General features: G+C 38.8%; 1 protein-coding gene across 9 annotated transcripts in view; it reads left to right on the forward strand.

Moving 5' to 3' along the window:
* cobl (cordon-bleu WH2 repeat protein) overlaps positions 1-20,510 on the forward strand; it is a 57,092-nt gene that overhangs the window by 29,127 nt on the left and 7,455 nt on the right. For all 9 annotated transcript variants that reach the window (XM_015035782.1, XM_015035773.1, XM_015035806.1 and 6 more), the window contains 2 exons: positions 11,165-11,741; positions 18,342-18,651. In XM_015035782.1, the coding sequence (XP_014891268.1) occupies positions 11,165-11,741; positions 18,342-18,651 (887 nt within the window). The remainder of the gene's footprint in view (positions 1-11,164; positions 11,742-18,341; positions 18,652-20,510) is intronic.

Raw genomic sequence — 20,510 nt, forward strand, 5'->3', positions numbered from 1 at the left:
AAAAGTGACGGGTGTGTGGTGGGGGGGCAAAGCCAAAAAAATAAAAAAAAAAAAAAAAAACCACAAGAGTAAGACGAGAACCTTTTTTTTTTTTTTTCTTCATTGTACGTTTGATTTCATACCCCCAACACTTATGTTCCTGTAGAGGACACCAGATTTCTTTTAACAAATTTACCAGGAACTATTTTTGGAGAAACAAGCCCACAGCATGACGTACCCTCTCCCATTCTAAAAAGTGAACATGAACTTATTTTTTCTCACATCCTTCTTTAGTTTCACACCAGACCCAACTGCGGCGTGTGGTTATGTGATCAACAAATTTGACGTGCAAGATGTAGTAATGGATACTGACATCACAACGCAGGCATTGGGAATAATGAGATTTTTATAACGGGGCTTTATAAGGCCAGTGCAGTGGAGGTAATGAAGGCAGGTTGAAGAAGAAGAAGAAGAAGGAAAAAAATAAACTACATCAGCCGAAATGACAGAATTATGAGGGTTAGAATCTCAGTTGTCCAATTATCTGGCAGTCTTGGTTGTGGCATCATGTCGCCTTTGGGAATTAGTTTTTCTTTCTCACTTTGCTGAGATGATGTGGATGTAACAGGAGCATTTCTTCTTTGTACTATTTTAAGTGGAAACTGGAAATATAACTTCTCGTAAAAGTATTTGTTGAATATTTAACTCATTTTCTCATGTTGTACCTCAAGACTACAGAGTGTAAACAGATTCTCAGTTGTATGTAGGTTTTGGCCATTTTGTGCCCCAACGTCATCAAATATGGAAAGTTTAAGGGGTGGGAATACTTTTACAAGGCACTAGAGGAATTATAAATTGGTCTTAAATCTTTTTTTTTTTTTTTTTTTTAATCACAGTAACTGTTACTGCAAATGCAATAGTTTACCCGTTTCATAAATGTACTCAAAACAACTATAGGATTTTATCATTTTGTTACAGTATGGGATCATGCTATTTTAATACATATTTTATGGCTTTTTGCATGCATTTACCAGCAGGGCCAAAACTTCTTGTTGGTGCTATGTGAATGCAACTTAACACTGATAATACACTTTCCAGTGTATTTGTCACTAAATAATAAATGTTTAATATTCAAATCTCCCCCTTTTTTTCCCCCTTCCACTGCGACTCCAAAGACACTCGGTGTAATTGTTTTGCTACTTTTAGGGACTGTAAATTTGACTTGCTCAGACAGAGATTTGATATTTATCCTTGCACCTGTCAGACTGAGGGTTATGGCTGACACCAGATCCAAATTACAACAACACCTCTGGGACGCTGCTAAACAGAGCAGGAGCTGGAAAGGTTAGCTGACGACCCGATGACTGGTCTAATAATAGATGTCTCCATCTTGCTGTTGTGCACCGTTACTAAGTCTGTGAACTGTGTCATATGTATTTATACAGGTCCTCTTGTTGCAAGAGTGCTGTCACTGTAGCGCTGGTGGCATCTCATGTTTCTTGTCTGAGGATTTCTCTTGTTAAAGAGTAACAAGGACAAGCTGTTGATGGCTTAGCTGGTCTTATCAACAATTCGCCACTGTGTTTTTTGAAGTGTCCGCAAATCGTTGCATCAGAATAGCGTATTGACATTAGATGCTGAGATGATGTGAGCTTGTAAACTCTAAATTGGCAGGAATATATCTTGGGACAGAACTGAAATATGAGATGCTCAAAGATTACAGCTGAGCCTGACCTGTAAATTTTTTATCCGTGCTGTTAAAAAGGATTTCAACTCGTGCCAGTTAAGATTGCCAGAGCAGCCAGGTCTGATCAAGAACTCCTCTGAAGGGCATTGGCTTTAAAGAGCCCTGCATGACTTAATACTGTCAAACAACTGAACGTGTCGAATCCAATCGCTTCACAGTGAACAGTTGTGCTTTTTCATTTGCTTGAAATGTAGCAATGTATTTGCTGCAGGCGTTTGAAGAAATTGGATATTCTGTGGAGGAGAACTTGAACTTATAAAACTGGCACGATTTTGAGTGCACTCATTAAGCGTACCAAACTTTTGCAATTGTGGAGGCTTTTTTATATATTTTTGTCTTTTTTTTTTGTTTTCCCGTTTCAATCACCCTGCACTGTATCCAAGAACCTCTATCTTTGCCTTATACCAGCAAAAATACAGTTATAAACATATCCGTGGGTGTTCTGGGAGAGACAGGCATATTGGGAACATAATAGCAGGTCTTCTGAGGACAGCTATTTATTATGACTGTCCTCATTACGAAGGTCCCTCTGATCAAAGGAAGCTTATGTGGTCAACTAATTTGATGTGTAAGATGTAGTAATGGATACTGACATCACAAAAACGGGTAATGGAAATAATGAGATTGCTATAACAAAGCTTTATAAAACCAATACAATGGAGATAATGAAGGCAGGTCGAAGAAGAAGGAAAAAAAACAAACTAAATCAGCCTTAATGAAAGAATTATGAGGGTTAGAATCTCTTTATTCCTGATTTTAGTGGAGATTTCAAGGCAAGTGGGTATTTACAAACCATTACAAATGATCAGTCTTCAACAAATGAAGGTTTTGTTACAGAGCACTCTGCACAGACCATATTTTATGTACTTTCTGTTCCTTTACTTTAGTAGCTGAAATATTAAGGCATACATTACATTATTTGTACTTAACGCATCAAGCTACAGCAGATAAAGTTGCCCAAACTACTACTTTAACTTGGATAACAATCCATTGCTGTACAGCATGCAGTGTGGATGGCTGCCTGTGGGACCGCTCTCACCTTACGCGAGGACACGGCAGGGTAAAAGTTCAAAACAGGCTAAGTAGCATTACAGAGTCGGAGTAAAGGAGTACTAAAGCCAGCAGGGGGGCCTTGCAACCTCATTATGTTTCGCTTTGTCAGTAAATTGTATTTCAAATTAAATTTCGATTTTTGCCTTCTTATCTCGGTTGTTGTGCTCCCACGCTTTCCCTTTCAGCAATGGAGTCATGCAGCTACTGTTACAGAACCTTCTGGCTGTATTCTGAGAAGCTGATTCTGATTATGAAACCCAGACAGAAGTATGGAGAGAAAAAAAAAAAAGAGCCAGAAATGATGACGGGACGTTGAGAAAGTCAAATCGAATACAGATCAAGTTCCAATTGAGGCAAGTTACTCGTATTATAGGATCACATATCTAAAATATTTCAGTATTTACTTTTGAGTTAAAACATTTTTAATAGACGTAGTGTTGATAATTAACATTTTTCATTTAAAAGAAAAACACATGTAATTTTAAAGTTGTTTCTGGAAATCCTTCATTTCTCAGCCTCGAAGCAAGTCCAGTTAAAAACTTTAGAAAGATAAGCTATACTTTCTTATCTGATAATTTTTGTGTTTTAAAGAACAGAGGAATAGTTGACATTTTTCTCATTTATATTTCAGTTTTGTCAGAAAAGAGATTTTCAGTTTTTGCTCCTTGGATTATTGCTTACAAATGTGGGTTTTTCATAACCCACACTGCATTTACATTGAATAAACACAATTTTATTGTTTTTAGTCTTTGTCTTTAATGTGCGTCATTCATATGATTAATTACACACTTTAATTAAAATGTCCAGGGTCCACTCGCCTACCTGCCAGAGCGATCAGGGAACTGTGATGTCATACATGCATCTGTGCTGATGTCTGTTCGAGTTTACAGACCCTGACATGCCATAATATCGAATGATATATCTCGTTACATGAACCTTAAAGGTTGTTCAGTTATCTGGCAGTCATGGTTGCGGCATGTCAGCTGTGGGAATTTGTTTTCCAGTTGCTTTCCAGTTTGCTCAGTAGAATTTATGGATGGTGTGGTTGTAACGGGACCATCTGTTCTCTGTACTTTTAACATAATGTGTTTATATGCATTTATAATCGTTTTATAACCAGCTTTTGAACTTTTGTTTCTAAGTTAAAGGACTTAATATCTATTAAGTCATTTAATAAAGGACTGAAAGATTGCAGAGTGATGCGATCTCTCACTTTGCAAACTGCTGATTGAAGAGGGGAAAATAATCAACTCGAATTTTGATGCAATCTAACATGCAGCTTTGTTTCGGTCGGATAATGAACAGACATCTGGATGTTTACCCACCTGCCTCGTGGCTATAGTATCTCTCCAAATATGTTTCAGGAACAAAACATTTTTTTCCTGAATCAGTTGGAAGCACTAGAAAAGAAGTTCACTGGTGCCAAAACCAACAGGCAGCACTTCCTCTGCACGTTCTTATCCATATCCGTCCTTATTTTATAGCCCTTGTTTTGGTTGGATAGTGCTACAGCTGAAAACAGCAGGTGCTCTGGGTCATGGAGATCCATCTGTATTTTACATTCTCCAGTAGGTTTCTTTAGGTTACAGTTTGTCTCTGTGCACCGGTGTACAGTAACATTGTGTAATGGAAGAATCCCAAACTTTGCTGCCAGCAGAAAGTAGAGCATGACTGTGAACTGGAATAAAAGATGCAAGATTTTCAAACATCTTGAGTAAACATCATCTCATAGAGCACTGTTAAGACTATCTTCTAAAAATTGAAAGCAAACCTGTGAAGACGTGGCTTTCCATGCTAGCAAGCTGGCAAAGAGGGCATCAATCAGAGCTAATGCTAAATATGGAGTGGCTGTTGAGATCCACAGCTCAGGTGGATGACTCTCTGGACCTGACAACTTTATTTGTTTGAAAGTTAGAGAAATGGCCTTATAAAAGAGTGATAAGAAACAAGCTGTTGTCAGCTTTTGAAGTTTAAAAGCTGACTTTTAAAGGTTGTCACTAATGCGTTATTGGGAAGGGGACATGGATGCAAGTTACGGTGGTCTGGCCAGATTAGACCAAACCTGGACTGTAGACGTACAACACAAACAGGGCTATAATGAAATGGTTTAGATCGAAGAATGTCCATTTGTTAAAACGGCCTAGTCAATGTTCATGTACAAATCTAGTAGAGACACAGTGCAACAGGATTTACGGATTTACGGTTAGTATTGAAGTGAAAAGTCATAGAAAACAAGGAATCTGAACATAAGTGCAACGTTGTCAGATTTTTCTTTTTTCTTTTTTTGTTTTATAATAAAATGTGAAAACCATGTGGAGTGTCAGAAAGAGTAGGAGCTCCTTAAAGAGACGGAGGCCAGATTTGAGAAGTCACTTTTTTTTAAAGTTTGACATAAACACCATTTTTACAATGACTTAAGGCAACATAGTTACTTGAATATTCTCTAAAATGACACTATTCTTCAAGAGCAATGAGCTCAGCCACAAAATAAGTCAATTTTCAGTCAAAAGTTTGATGGTACATTTTCTTTTTGTTTTTATACATTAGTTGTGTCCAGACTTTCACAGCATTACCCATATGCCATTATTTTAGTGTCGATGTGAGAAATGTCTGATCTTTCAAGAAACCACCTTGACACTGCAACAGGTGAATGAGTTTTGGGGGAGCTTTGTGCGTTTCCATCCGCCAAACCCGAACCCTCTTGTTGTGCTCGGTTATTGTGAAGCCGAATTCTGTAATGCGAGCGAAAAAGAAGTCTAGGGTTCATTACAAGAAAACAATATGCGCTTTCTTTTCTTGTGCATAGTCCTTGACGGTTGTGAGAGGACGACGAAGAGGCCAGGATTAGGGGAACCTGGCCCCTCCTGTGAAGGACACGTTCTCTTTGGACGTGAGGCTGTCCAAACATGTTATGTATGAAGTCATTCAGTGCAGATTGGACAAATGAATGGGAACACGTGAATGTTTGTGTCGGGTTCAAAGCAACTGAGGCTTCGTTTTTCGTGTGAGCATTACTGGGGTTGATTTAAGGTTTGTCTAAATTAGAATTTTTTTGTAAACAGAATGTTTTTGTGTTGGAGGAGTTGTTGACTATAAATGACAAAGATTAAACTTTCTGTGTTTTTACAGATTTGGTTACTTTTAGATTAAATTACTGCTTCAATCGCCTCTCTGCTGTAATTTCATCCAGTTTGCAAATAAATGTAATTATCTTTCCTTGCTGATGAAAGGAAAGGGGTAAGAAAAAACTTGAAATATCAGTGGGTTAGCAGAACAGGTTGGACAACAATGAAACTGGGTCAGCCGTGCGTCTCCTGATCCATTTCTGCACCCTTCGCCCCCACCCTCGTGCCTCACTGACACACATTGTTGAAACCTTTTTACATGAAACCTCTTTCATCTTACACTCACAACCCTACATCTTCATCATGACAGTGACACTGAAACGCACAGCAGCTGTCTTCCAGCCTGCTGCTTTGAGGGTGTTTATGACATTGGAGTCCGTCGTGTTTGGCTGCTATTTTTACCTTTGACATGTACACGCGTTTGCACAAACTCGTGCAGTTGTGTGTAAGCCCCTGTATGTAGACAAGCCCGAGCACACACAAATAAAATGTCTAATAGATAGGCATACTCCAGTTTGCATTCCACATTAGTGCTGTAATGTTGCTCCGTTAAAAAGACCCTTATCTGCAACTGACGAATGGTAGCTTGGCCAGGTTTAAGCATCTATTTGCGTGGCTCTGTATGGTCAGAATGCTCCATCATTGGGCCCTTATTCTCACAAGTTATAAAGTGGAACAAGTAAAAGACAAACCAGTCTGTTCTGGTTAATTTTGTCTCTCTTTGTATTTTTACTGACTTGAACAGCTGTGATTAGTGTGCTTGAATCGTGTTACACTCACAGTGGCTTACAAAAATATTGGTACCACCTGAAAATTCTCTCATTCTGTCATTTTTAAATCAAACTTCAATGTATTTTTTAAGGGGAACCCCAGGTGATAGACCAACACAAAGTAGTGCACAAATTTGAAGTGAAAGAAAAAGTATGCATTGGTGTCTTTTTCTTCAAATAAAAATCTGAATAGTGTAATGTGGACATACATTTAGGCCTAGAAAAATCCAGAGCAAAAGCTTTCTGTCAAAAATCTATGACTCAGTTAATGGAATAAATTGTTTAGTAAAGCAGTGTAAACTTTTCCGAAGTCCTGTAAACTTACTCTGTAGTCTTTTTATTTAGACACTAAATAAACCAGGAATGTCTCTTATCTTCTGTTGGGCTGTTTTTTTTTTTATCATCAAAAAATCAAATTCAAAAGCCCAAGGAATACAAATTGCTGGTATTTTCATGTCTTCACATGGCTAGTGTTTATATTTTCTCTTATCTGTTCTTCACATTAATATAAAGATTGTTATCCGTTAGTTTGTCACTGATTAGGTTTCTCTTTGAAGCATCATAGTATTACATGTTTGTTTCTTTTCTTTTTTTTTACTGAAACTAAATGGAGCATCTTTGTGGCGAAGTCTGTTTAAGATCAAAAATAAAAATCTGTAAATGCTGATCTTAGCAACTTAAACCTTTAGCACATAAGAATGACTTGGAACTCGCAGTGAAATTCTTTTGAGGCTAAAGATTGCCTTGTAAATGTGGTTTAATATAGCTTGAAGCCTTATCTCTGATTCATACTCATAAGTGCATGCTGCATTCCCAGTCACGGCGCCATAAGCTCAAGAGAGCAACACGCATTTAATGCTGCTTAACAATCCTATCTATGCTGTTCAACTCAAGCCAAGAGTATCATTATGATTAGAAATGAGTGTGTATCCAACTGCTTATCGGGTGGACCCCATGAAATACTCCTTTCAAGACACTGGCTTCACTGCAGTCCCATACTTTTGTTCTGTCGAGAAAACAATCACCCAAACTAGTATACATGCAGAAATACACTCATGTACACACAGACAGACACGCGCACAAACACAAACAACACATGGGCCTTCTCACGCATGTACATCCATCTCCCAAGGCAAGTCAATCATCCATTGCAGTTCAACTTTGGCCCATTTCCATGTATATATGAATACTGGGGTGGGAGAAAAACAGGAGAGCCTTGAAGAAAAGGACAGCTAGTTGGAACGGGGTTGGAGGGGGACATTCATGTTTCTATAGAATGCCATGCACCGGGTTCACTGAGTTCATGTGTGAACCCTGTGTGCCTGCAGAAAGACAAGGTGGCCTGATCTCTTTCATGCCCTGCTGAATGATGCAACCCTGTGTGCAACTCTGGGCATGTTGTCTGTCGAGTTTCAGAGAGAACAAAAATAGAAGGCAAGAGCCACTTGGAAATTTAAAATCTATTCTGCTATACCACGTCTTATCACAATAATAATGAATTTCGTGGAGAAAGTGAATGGCTTTGTCTCCCTGTAGTATAAATTAGTTCATTTGTAGCTTATTTTGTTACACTCAGAACTTTTGTCTTGCTCACTTTCTGTTTTTGTCCACTCACTACTTTTCCACTTGCTTTTACATTGAAGAAATCTGGTTTAGCTTATTTTTTTCTTTCAGAATGCTAACTTTGTTAAAAACTCATTAGTGTAGCTTAATAGGAAACTATTGGTTGGCTGTAATATCATTTTAAACTCAGGACTACTGGTGTATGGCATGCAATGAATCCGGACAATGCTGTCATTTGAATAAAAGAAAACGTACATTTCTAATTTTTAAATGACATTCGTTTATAAGATAGAACTTAAGAAATATCCCAGTCAAAAGTTCACACTGGTGTTCTGTTACAATACCACCGCATCATTTTAAATAAATTGCTGGGAGACCTTAAATGTCTTCGATTGAAGAAGAATGTTGACACACTAATGGCTAAAAGACTCAGACCTCTGCCAGCACTCCACTCAATTTGATTACTTGGCTGTAAAATTGTTTCAGTCCTGACAGTCTGCATTTACTAAATGATTAATGCTTAAACCAGACGCATACACAGTGACTTGCAAAACTATTAATTTATCCAGAAATATTTTCTACATTTTTTTCAATTACAGTGACAGAACTTGATGCTTGATGTATTTTACTGGAATTTTATGTTGGGTGTAGCAATTTAGTGTTTTTACAAAATTCAGTGCAACCACCTATCTTCAGGGTGAATATGTAAGCAGAGTCCTGTTGTGTGTAAATTAAACACAGCTGCCCTTAAAAGGTCTTTGAGGTTTGTTAGAGAACAGTGGTAAGCAAACGTAAATCACAAGGACAGGTAGGAGGAAGAGCATTAAACAGAGAAGCAACCAAATGGAGCATTGTAACTTTGGAGGAGCTGTGGAGTTTCACAACCCAGATCAGGGATAGGCCTGTCACAATAACAAATTTTGCTGGACGATTAATTGTCTAAAAAATTGAGATAAACGATAATATTGTTTCAAGACCTTTTGACACTGATTTAATGGAAATGACTAATGATGCATGCGATTTCCTGCCATAGATAGATGCACTTTATTTTCAAAAGAATACAACACTGGAACTGATGAACTAAACAAAACAACCAAAAACAAAAATAAAATGGATTCTCAGTGTCCATTAACAAAAAACGTACTTGAATGAAAAGTAAACAACATAAAGCCAAAGTGGAAGTAAATATTGCATTCAGCCAAAAGAGTGCAGATTATGAAGTCTGTATTCTATATTGCCCTTCAGTAATCACTAGATTTAAATAGAGAAAACGGGCACATCCTGACGCAATAGTTCACACTACATGATTTGTTTGCCCCCGTTTTCCCCTTACGATAATTTTACAACTTTGGCTGCTGGTGATTTCGTAACCGATCATCCTGTAGTGTGTGGTGTGTTACGGTAGATCGTTGTGGCCGCTCCTATCTAAATCAGGGGTTTTCCCCGACTGGGAGCTTAGCGCTGAATGTGTCAGGTAGCCAATGAGAAAGCGCAGATTCTCCTCCGTGCTTTCTGAGGGGAAATTAGAGGGGAATCCCAAACAGCTGACACGGTGCAACCCGAAATCCAGCGGACATTGGAGATGATGTGTGGAAACAACATTAATATTTATTCAACATTTCATGCAAAGAATATAGAAATGATAAGAGGAGTTGGAGCCAAATTGCTACCGCTGTTGATGAACCCGGTAACTTTTCAGCTGTTCTTCGTTAACGTGACATAAATAAGTTATAATGATTTTCACTCAGTCGGGACTTTACGCTGACTCTAGCCACATGCATCACAGGTAGATTCTAGTAAAGCATTGCCTAATAGTGCCTGATTTTAAAATTGGTTAACTGGACTTGTAGCCATTATTTTGTGCCCATGTGGCTGGACACCACACGGCACAATTGAACCCGATAGAACCGTTACTGTATGGACACCAATTATGTGTCCAATTTCACCAAAATAAAGTGGTGTGTATGTAGGACTGTTGTGCTCTGTTGATATCAAAATTTACTTTTTTTTTTTTTGGAGTACATCTCTTTTCTGTTCCTTCCTTTCAACAGCAGAGGGGCCTAATTTAAAGATGCAAGACAAATTTATACATGTAGACTCACAGTGAAGGCAGAATTCACACCAAATGATACCCATTGTTGGAAAGATGCCATTATACATTATGTTTAAATTGATATTTATTACAGTATGCAATATGCCTCTCTTTGGACTACAGTAAATGTTAGCAGAGGTGTAACTACCAAGCATTTAGCCTCTTTACGCCTGTAATTTGGTAACACTACTTGTGTAGTGCAGCATGTAAATGTTTTAGAAGGTAAAGAGAGCTGGAGAGGTGCTAATAGTATAGGGTCTATATTTACTATGAACCAAAAGCAGAAAGACATCAACACTGTTAACTCACCCAGCATACATGGAAGATGTTACTTGATTACATAAGGCCAATATTATACCTTAAATGAAAAACCTCAATCAGCTAAATTTCCAATAGAATCCACCTATGCATAATTTGATGTTAGAATAAATAGATAGAAGAGCATCAAGACATTTTGGCCTACTTGCAAAATGCTGTGTAGGTCATAAGCTAACATCACGCATCAAACTTAATGCAAAATCCTCATGTGGAAATATGGTGGTGGCTTCGTCATGTTGTGGAGTTGCTTCTCGTCAGTGGAGACAGTTGGTAGAGACTTTCCTCAAAAGTCTTGGAGTTGAAATCGCAACATAAGATGAAGTTTGATCATCATTGTTCTCCATTATTATGGTTCACGGTTCTGTCTGTCACACAAAATCCCCTGGAATACATTGTTCATGGTCGTCTTGTACAAAATGTGAAAAATTACCATATGAATACTGTCTTAAGACTCTGGATGAAGAAGGTTTTCGCATAAAATGTCTTACACTATCTTCTTTTTGCTATGTTCTGTTAGGAGGGCCCTAGTTCAGAAGGCCAAAGGAAGAGAAAGGCTCCACCTCCTCCACCCACGCCTTCCCCCATCGCTCTGGATTCTGATGATCCTTCAGGAACTGTTGTTTCTGTTTCCAAACCCCGCAGCATCGAAATTCCCACCCCGGTCCCCCGTACCAGAACACCACAATCGCCCACATTCTCTGACTCTGCGGTCATGCAGGCAGCAGAAGTTTCTCGTTGTGAAAAGGCACCAAAACCTCCGCCCGTGCGCGATGCCACTCCACCCCGAAGTTCTCCGTCCCCCAGCAGCAGCACCACCACCACCACAGACAGCCTGGTTGTGCAGGATTCCAGCTCCGAGTTCAGCCGCAGCCTCGACGACTCGGATGTTGACCTTGACCAGGCCGGTTCCCGCTGCAGCACCAGTAGCGCGGTCAGTGGGCCTGTGCAGGCCCAGCCCACAATAAAAAAGTCCAGCACGACGGCCACCCGACAAAATAAAGAGAAAAGTTCTGAAAGCAGTTCCAGGTCAGACTCTGAGTCGGCCCTGAATCTCACACTGGACGAAGCGGAGAACAACAGACACAGTGGAATGGGTAAATGTCTTTTATGACTCTAAATTGCTTTCAGAAAAACGATAGAAATCCTAATCAATAAAGTGTTATTCTTGAACTCCTGTTAAACCGTAAATTCAAGATATATTTGAAGAACAAAGATAACAAATTTCAGGTGGCGCTCACTTAACTTTTGACAGTCGTGGCAGCGACACTGTGAGGCAGTCGCAAGTTACCAGTTGAGGTTTTCTACCTGTCTGCCCTGCAGAACTGAGCTGTCACACTGCAGGAACATCTGACTCTTTACCTGTCAGAGAGGTGACGTATATACCCAGCTAAGAGAAAGGACGCTTGTATGCCTGCGTGTGTTTGATAGCTACTTGTGGAACTTTTTCTTTCTTTTTTTTTTTTTTTTAATCGCAGTTCTTGACACAATGGAGTCCTTGTCTCGAACTTAGGCTTATCAATCTCTCAAGCTTCGTCTGTCTCTGCCTTCTTTTTCTTTATCTGTCTTTCTTTCATATGCGTGCAATCACACTCAGGATTCCAGAGACGTGGCGGATTTGCATGTAGATAAATCTGTCATAGATTTACATTTCCTGACCTTTAGGTGACCTTTTTTATTGACTTCTACGTAACCCAGAATACTCTCAGTGGCAGAGTGAGACTGCCGCGGAGGGTTGGCGTGTCTGACAGGGGCAGAGATGAGAGATACACGGACCTCAAAAAGGATGAGAAGAGGTGAGAGTGCCAGAAGTGTAGAGAGGAGAGCGTGGGAAGGTTTTGACAGAAACGGCGGGGTAACGAGGCAGAAAAACCGAGGCTGGCAGAGTTTTAAGGAAGAAGAGGGCTGCTGGAAAGGGAGATAAAAGCAGATGAAACGTTGAAGTATGAGATGACTAGTTTATAAGGCAGAAATGAATGAGAGGTAGTCATCAAGATAATTACTGAATCCATAAAATACAATGCCAAAGTTGTCTTTTCCAATTATATTTATTGAAAAAAATGTTTTTATATTTTTTCTTTCGTTTGAGTGACATGTATAAAGCTGTTTGATCAAACGGCACATAAGGGGAGCAGCACCAGTTACACATCCTAAAGGCCAGCAGCAGGATGACTTGCCAAATACTCCTACTAGACAGATGTACAGCAGATTTGGAAAACAGTTGGAGTTTTCGAGGCAGAAAACCATTCTGTAGTCATTCTTAATGCTAACTTGGTAACCAGCACGATCTCCAGCCAGTTAACGTGGATAGTCAATACATTCTGTTTGGGTTTTTACTCAGATATAATAACCACTGTATTAGCAGACAGGCACATAGCCTTGGAATTTGTTCTTTTTTTTCTGCCACGCAGCTGAATTCAGGGATGTTGTTAAAGAGATGATCAAAAATAACACCTGTCTCATACTTTCATTTTTATGTGCTGAATTTGTACTTTCGACTTCAAACAATCTCTCCCATTATCTGAGGGTCTGAACATAAATTGAATATAGTTGCTTCCTGCAAGTTTGCGCTGAATCGTGCTAATCTAATGGCTCTGCAGACCGGTCTCCTCCTCTCAGCACACCATGTTCCATATGTCCTCTCTATTATATGTCATAAAATTAAAAAAAAAAAAAAAATCAAGTCTGCCATCTTTAAATTTGGCCCAGTTACTCGGTCCGCTGTTGTTTGCTGGCAACACACAAACTGTGTGCACATTTTAGCAACTGTATTTTCCTTTCACTAAATTAGCTGCTGGATGTTTTCTTTTTTTTTTTTTACTTCCTTGGTGTCACTTTTCTTAAACCTGTTTATCCTCTGTTAACCGTTGGTACCCACGATAGATTTACCGTGCTATGAAATCTCACAGGAGTGATACTTGCATTTCTACTGGGGCTGTATTTTCGTTCCACTCCTTTGACAAAGCACAATCGTGACCTGTGCGTCTCCTTGGCACTGGGCTCTCAAACAGTGACTGCAGAGTTCACAAGATGCCGTAGGAGCAGCAAAACAGGTGTGAGGCTCGCTTAAACGAGCCATTGCAAAAGCAGATTTAACGTCTGCGAGTTGGCTGCGTTTTTGCGAAGCGAACTGACACACCTGATTCATATCTCTTTCTTGTGCAACGGCAGCGTGGTGCCAATCTGATATCTCTGTCAGTAAGAGCAAATTAAATACATGCAACACGCGTTCGGTGACGGTGCTAGAAAGCTGAAAACACAAATTACTCTAATCAGAAGAACAAATTTACCTACAGGCCAGAAAAGTCTCCCTTTCAAATCATTTAATCTTCACAAGCTCGAGGGTAGAAATAATAATGCATCATGTTAAAACTAGTCTCTCATTGAAGTGCCCCTTTGGTGTTCGTATTATTATAAATGTCTCAGTGATCGTCTTCATTAGCTCATGTGGTGATCGCATTATTTTGCTGTCATACATCAACTCGCACTAAGTTATAACAAAGCGACCTGTCGCAGCTCTGTTGTGCTTCCAAAGTTAGGTTTTTACCGCTCAGTTAATCCTGCCTGTCGGCTTGTTTTTCTTTTAATGAAATGCTTGTGGTTTCTTCCCTCAATTTACTAAGATACACATACTCTTGTTGTGGAAATTTAAAATGGGAGATAATTATGCCAAGCAGAATTTCTCAACCTTTCTATGGTTAGGCTCGTAGATATAAATATCTACCAAACTGTATCTTGTGCGTTTTTTTTGTTGTTTTTTTTCCCCCAACTTCTATTTGGTTACTGCAGCACAAACATTTGAAAATGTGCAAAATTGCAGAACCCCAAACTGGCCGTAACCCTAACCCTAATCCTGCTGCTCCTGTTCAGTAGGAATATAAAACAGCGGAGGGACTGCCTGTTCTTTGTTTCTCACTTGGATAAACTGACTATTAAAAGATTCCTCACCTTGCAAGTCTGGCCATGAGCAGCACCTGGCCTCAAAGATGTAGTCCTGCAAAGAGAGATAGTTTGACCAGTGGGCTACTACCCAAACATTGTTTTCTTTGAGACAATTGTTCCTCTTCCTTCTTGTCTTTTTTCACCATGTTTACTGTATTGCCCATGGAGAAATGTTGCCCATAAATTCATTATTAACTTTGCATAGATGTGGTAAACTGTGTTTTAAAAGGCCCTCCAACTTCATACATTTGGTTGTGGATAAATGTGGAATTTTGACTTTGAGAAAAATGGGCTGTAGCCCCGTAACATGAGAGCTAAAACAGCCTGCCCTAACCTCTAGATTATCTGTTCCTTCGTGTTCTCTTCCCCTCCTCCGGTTGTGCTTCAAACTGCATGACCCCACAGGATCACATGGAAGTGGAAGAAGCAGTTCCCCTGTGTGGGATCCGCATGGATTGTTGCCATCCTCTCTTTGTAGTTCTGCTTTATTTTTTTTCCTAGAAGCTGCTCTCCTGAGACACAAATGGACGTCTGTCTGAATTTATATCCAACTCGTTTACATGTGTGTAAATACTATGTGTCCTAATGCACTTTCCATTTCTCCTCTCCTGAGCGAGTGATGCTGGGTCCCTACAAGGTCAACACGCTCCATATCGATGACTGTCGATCTCAAAGCCATGTTGGTCCTTCTGGGTCTGCTATGTCCAGTTAAGGTCAACACCAATCAGTTGGAGTGCCTTTAATGTTTTTGCTGTGTACATTTATTCAGTAACTCGGAGTATATGAAATGTATAATGGAGGAGATTGCTGAGTGATGCTGAGCCACCATCTGTTACTGTACATGTTCTCTGCCTTGCCATGGCAGATGACTAAAATAGAATTTTCTGTTTAATTTCCTTATTTGCCCTTTTGTCGTTTCTGTACCATCTCAATTTAATGTTTGATGCTTTCTCCTCTAATCTGATCTGTTCTTTCCTCTGCTCCCCGCCCTGCACCCTCTTTGTAGTGTACTGCTGTGGACCTGTGCGTCTGCGACCCAAACACTCCTGAAGTCTTTCTCTGGCTCAGTTCTTTCTTCACCTTGGCAAACCTCTGTCATCAACTCATTCTTACTGTTTAAACCCTGCCTTGTTTTCTGTTGGACTTTCTATTACATCCTTTGTAAGCTGCTCCATTTCATTAGTTGAAAGCTATAGTTTCATATCTACATCTTGTTAGCATTTCAAAGGAGGCTTTTGGTGTTTTCGTAAAGAAATGATACGTGTTATACATAATTTGCATGGTTTCACATTTTTTTTACTCTATGAGTTCAGAGCATGTGAGTGGACTCAGAATGTGGTTTGAGGAGAGTGAGGCAAAGTTATCTGATACTGCAGATATATGCTATGGCTATAGATCAATAGGTGGACAGTTTGTCTTTGAGTACTTAGTGTAATGCATTGGTTTGGAAATCTAAAACTCGAGTAAATGGTTTAATTGGTGCTGGCATCAGAGGTTGTAATCTATGTGAAGCATGTTGTTTTTTTTTGTTGTTGTTGATATAAGCTTTACATTCAATAAGAAAATATATATATTTTTTGTTATATATAATTCAAGAGTTAAATGTAGCAAACATTGACCATAAGAAAAAGCATGAGCTAAATGTTCTTTAATAGTGGTGAATCTGAATCCAATAGAAAATTGAGTTAAGTAATCATAGAAAGTTTATCTATACGACACTTTTTACAGACAAATATCACACTTTGTTGTAAAGTAAAGAATCAAATACCAAAATGCACTGCCACTGTAAATTCATCCTAAAGACTCGGTGACCCTGATTGTTCCTGCCGTCCCTAACCTTTATCTAATCTAAACTAAAAGCAAAGTGCCTAATGCCAGCTGATGTGTCTGAGTAATTCAGATGCCTTTAATGAACAGTGGCAAAAAAAATAAATAAATCTGATTTTTTAGTATTAGAGCCAATCAGTGAGCTGACTGTTTTTTTTTAACTCTTTTTATAAGGACAACTTCATCCATATTTCCTCCAAAAAGGTTTTTGATTTGAAAAGATAAGTAGCACAGTTGTTGACATGCGTCAGTGCCTCAGTTTTTTATTTTTTTTTATTTTTTTTTATTATTCAAAAGTCATATATAAAAATACATTTTTGAGTTGTGCTGCAAATCTGACATCTTGGATGGAAATAAAAACAATCTAGCCTTAAGCAAAATTCCCTAGGAATCATGTTTACAGCTATGAGAGTATTCTGTTTGCTGTATGGTTTGTTTTTCCAGGTAACTGTTTAAACGTATCTTATTGAAAGCAGTACTTGTTGTGAAGTGTGTGAATACAATATCCAGTGGTGCTCTGTTATGTCGCATGTATCTTATCGAGAACTGTATCTTATTTGAATTTTTGAGGTATGTTGCAAACTTTAAAAGGATGTCTAATTACGAGGTCAGTAGAAATGTGGCAATGAACTTTTTTTTCTTTTTCTTTTTTTTTTTTTGCCTTTGAAGCATATTTTGTAATTAAACGACTGAAAACTGAACCAAGACAGTTTTATTTTAACTTGGGATTCTTGCATGGACAGCCGTTGTCAGGTCCTGACTAATAGCACGTGTGTGTGTATAGTTAGTTGACAGCTTGGGAGTGAAGACGTGTTTGGTTTATCTTTAACAGATGCATGTACTCAAGGTCCTTTCTGAGCTGAAGATTTGAGAACGCTGCGTATCTGTTTACTTGTGTGTAAATGGTAGAGTGTGTACGTGCATTTGTGTGTGTGTGTTACCCTGTGTGTGTTGTGTGAACGTGTGCAGATTGTGGCTGTAACTGGCATGATTCAGCAGTTGCTGGGAAGGAGCTGGGAGGACAGCCCTGTGAGTCATCACCACATCTCCTGGAACTGACTGTTCTCTGCTCAACATTCGGACAAGGCCTAGAGCTTACACTCCTAATACACACATTAAAATACTCAAGGTCACTTTTTCCTTTTTTTTTTTCAACCACAGTGCATGTCCAGAGTGATGCTTAGCTCTCACTTACATCGGTGATAAAAAAAAACAAAAACAAGGTCACTCACTGTTGAAGGCATTTCGACCAGGCGTAACTACAGAAGACCTGACAAACAGAACGTTTATTTTTTTTATTAACTTGGCTGACGGTTCAATGAGATCAGTGACACTAAATACATTTCCCAGAAGCCGCAGAACTGACCAGTGAATGAGTGTACTGAAGAGATGAGAGGGCATGAGGCCATTCCACCCTTTCCCTTAAACCAAAAAGAGTTGAGGACTATGTTAAAAATGGAAATAAAAGGGTTTGTTTACAGTAAGTCAATCTGCACATGATATAAAATATTTTATTAAACCACAAAGGGCTGTGCCCCAAGCATGTTTAGCATATTTATCATATGCTCTCTGGTTTGCATGTATGTGTGAGTGATGTCAGGATCAATCTTAAAACTTATTCCAGTAAACCACATCTTCAGAACCTCTCATTTTCTTTTTCTTTTCTTTTTTTTTCTTTACACAAAAACACTCTTGCCTTCCTCATCCTTTTGGGTTATGGGTTATATTTCTGAACGTGAGAGATGCATAGGGAATGAGAATTATTGGCATTGTTTTTGTGTATAACCGCTGTCTTACTTAACAAAGGTGTGCCCTGGAAAGTCTTTAATTCTCTCTCTCTTTTTTTTTTTTTAACCTTGGCTAGCACTTCAAAATTGTGTGTTAACACTCTGTATTCACACAAATCATTTCTACCTATTGTCCTCCAGGTTGGCTTCATTCCAAAAAGGCTTCATCCATTGTCCAGAAACAAGAAACCACATCGCCTGAGGCTGAAACTCTTTCTCTAGGCAGCAGCAGTGTTGGCAGCAGCCTTCCCGACCAAGGTTATACTCCTGAAGGTGTGGCAGAGGGTGAGGACTCTGGCATTGTCAGTTCCCCATCTGACACCCAGATGACCTCTCCTGAGGGGAGTTTATCAGCTGATGGAAAGACCGGTGAGACAGGAGAGAGAGTACTCATTATGGAGGCTCCAAGTGACAGTGATGAAGAAAATACCACTTGGGGAGAAAAAGACAGGTAAATAGAAAGTCATGAAAAGCTTAGTTTGAGATTTCTCTGATTATTTTAGAAAGCTTTGAACCGTTACTTTGGTTTAAGTGGTTATTTAATGTGACTATATGGGAAAAATATGACTATATTTTAAAAATCTTGTTTGAAAACATCTAGAGTGGTTATAGTGGAACCAAACATCATCCAGAGTTTATTACCATATGAAAACATACTAAGTGAAACTTGGGGGAGTGCAGGAGGGAACACAGGAAACGACAGTGAAGAGTGGTTACAAACAAAGACCTAATGCTGGGTTTGGTTTTAGTCATTCAGTCATCTTTATTATCCCCAAACAGTCATTCCTACATATCCCCATACCATACATACTTGAGAGATGAAGCCATTTGAAATCATTAAGAAATGTTACAACTGTAGGGACAAATGATTTTATTTTTTATTTTTTAAGTCTATTTGTTCTACATCCTGGGGAAAAAAATTCCTGCGTCGAGAAGGAAACAACCGGAAAGAAGTCCTTATTGAGAGGGTGATTCTGTTGCTCCAATATCTGTTTTGGTTTTAGTATTGACCCAGTCTTGTACATTTGAGTACGGTCCCTCAGCTCAGATCTATTCCAACAATTTTAGAGTTGGGTGATGGTCAAGAGTCTATCTCTGCCTCTGACAGTAAAAAGTCCAAATCAACAGACAATGTTAGAAGTAAACACGATCGATTTAAAATAAATAAATGAATAAATATTCAGAATGAAGTCAAATTGAAACTGTTGTAGTTGCAAACTACTGGCACCCAAAATAATAACAATAAACCTTCTTCACATGTTCAAACATCACAGGAACATGTTCACAAATATATTACTAATAATGAATTTGCTGACAAAATTACAAACTTTTGTTCTGGTGCATTGTAAAAATAGTGCTTGTACTTTATTCATGCTAACTCTAACTCTGTGCTGCAAAGCCTGAGCTGCTTCTTCTTCTGAATTTGAATGCAATTAATGTGAACATTGTTGCCACCTGCTGGCACAACATCTTAGAGACAGTGTAGAGATTTTTATTAACACTAAAATATGTCTCGTAGTGTTGCTGTGACTTGGATGGGAAAACATGTCGTCTGCAGACTTTAAACAGAACCTAATTTCAAAAATCTTTATACCTTTCATGTGGATGGAGAATAAGAAAAAGAGGTGTAAAAGTAGGGACAGGGGTTATAACCTTATGCTTTGTAATTTTAAATTGAATAATTGATAATAAGACTGTGTGTGAGGAATTCCTCCATGGGAGCCAGCTGATCTATAATACTGTAAAAATGCCACTCGAAATAATTTCCATGGCTTGTCTGACACCTGCACTTTAAGATTGTGAGTGGTCCATTTTGGCCAACTTATTTCCAGACTTTTACTACAGTAGGTTTTATAACCAAGCACAGCTCCATTATATTATACTTGAGTTGTGTCCAAAGCTGGCTTGCTCAGCTGGGCTTTCATGCTGGGCTTTCATGGTTATGGTTTTAGGCCCTTGTTCAAAGGTCCTTGGAAGGAAAATTCTCCTCCAGATGTGTTGATTTTTCAACTTGTTGTGAAATATTTGTATGGTACAATGCCCAGACGAATGATGCTCTCAAACAACAACCAAAAAAAAAAAAAACACAAAAAAAAAAGCTATGAATCCAGAGTCTGGCTTAATGCTGCTGGCTTCTTGGTATTCCAGGAAAGCATTATAGCACTGTTTTCTCAGAATCACTGAGGAACAGAGGATCCAATCCAAGTCTCCTAAAAGATAAATTTTATTTGGTTTGGCCCTTATTTTGCAATTTGTTATGGCTAATACGGCACTAATTTAGGAGAACGCTCTTTTGAACCCTGAAAGAAA

Source organism: Poecilia latipinna, unplaced genomic scaffold (assembly GCF_001443285.1).
Source record: "Poecilia latipinna isolate Pla-1442-1.1 unplaced genomic scaffold, P_latipinna-1.0 Scaffold21, whole genome shotgun sequence".
Classification (NCBI taxonomy): domain Eukaryota; kingdom Metazoa; phylum Chordata; class Actinopteri; order Cyprinodontiformes; family Poeciliidae; genus Poecilia; species Poecilia latipinna.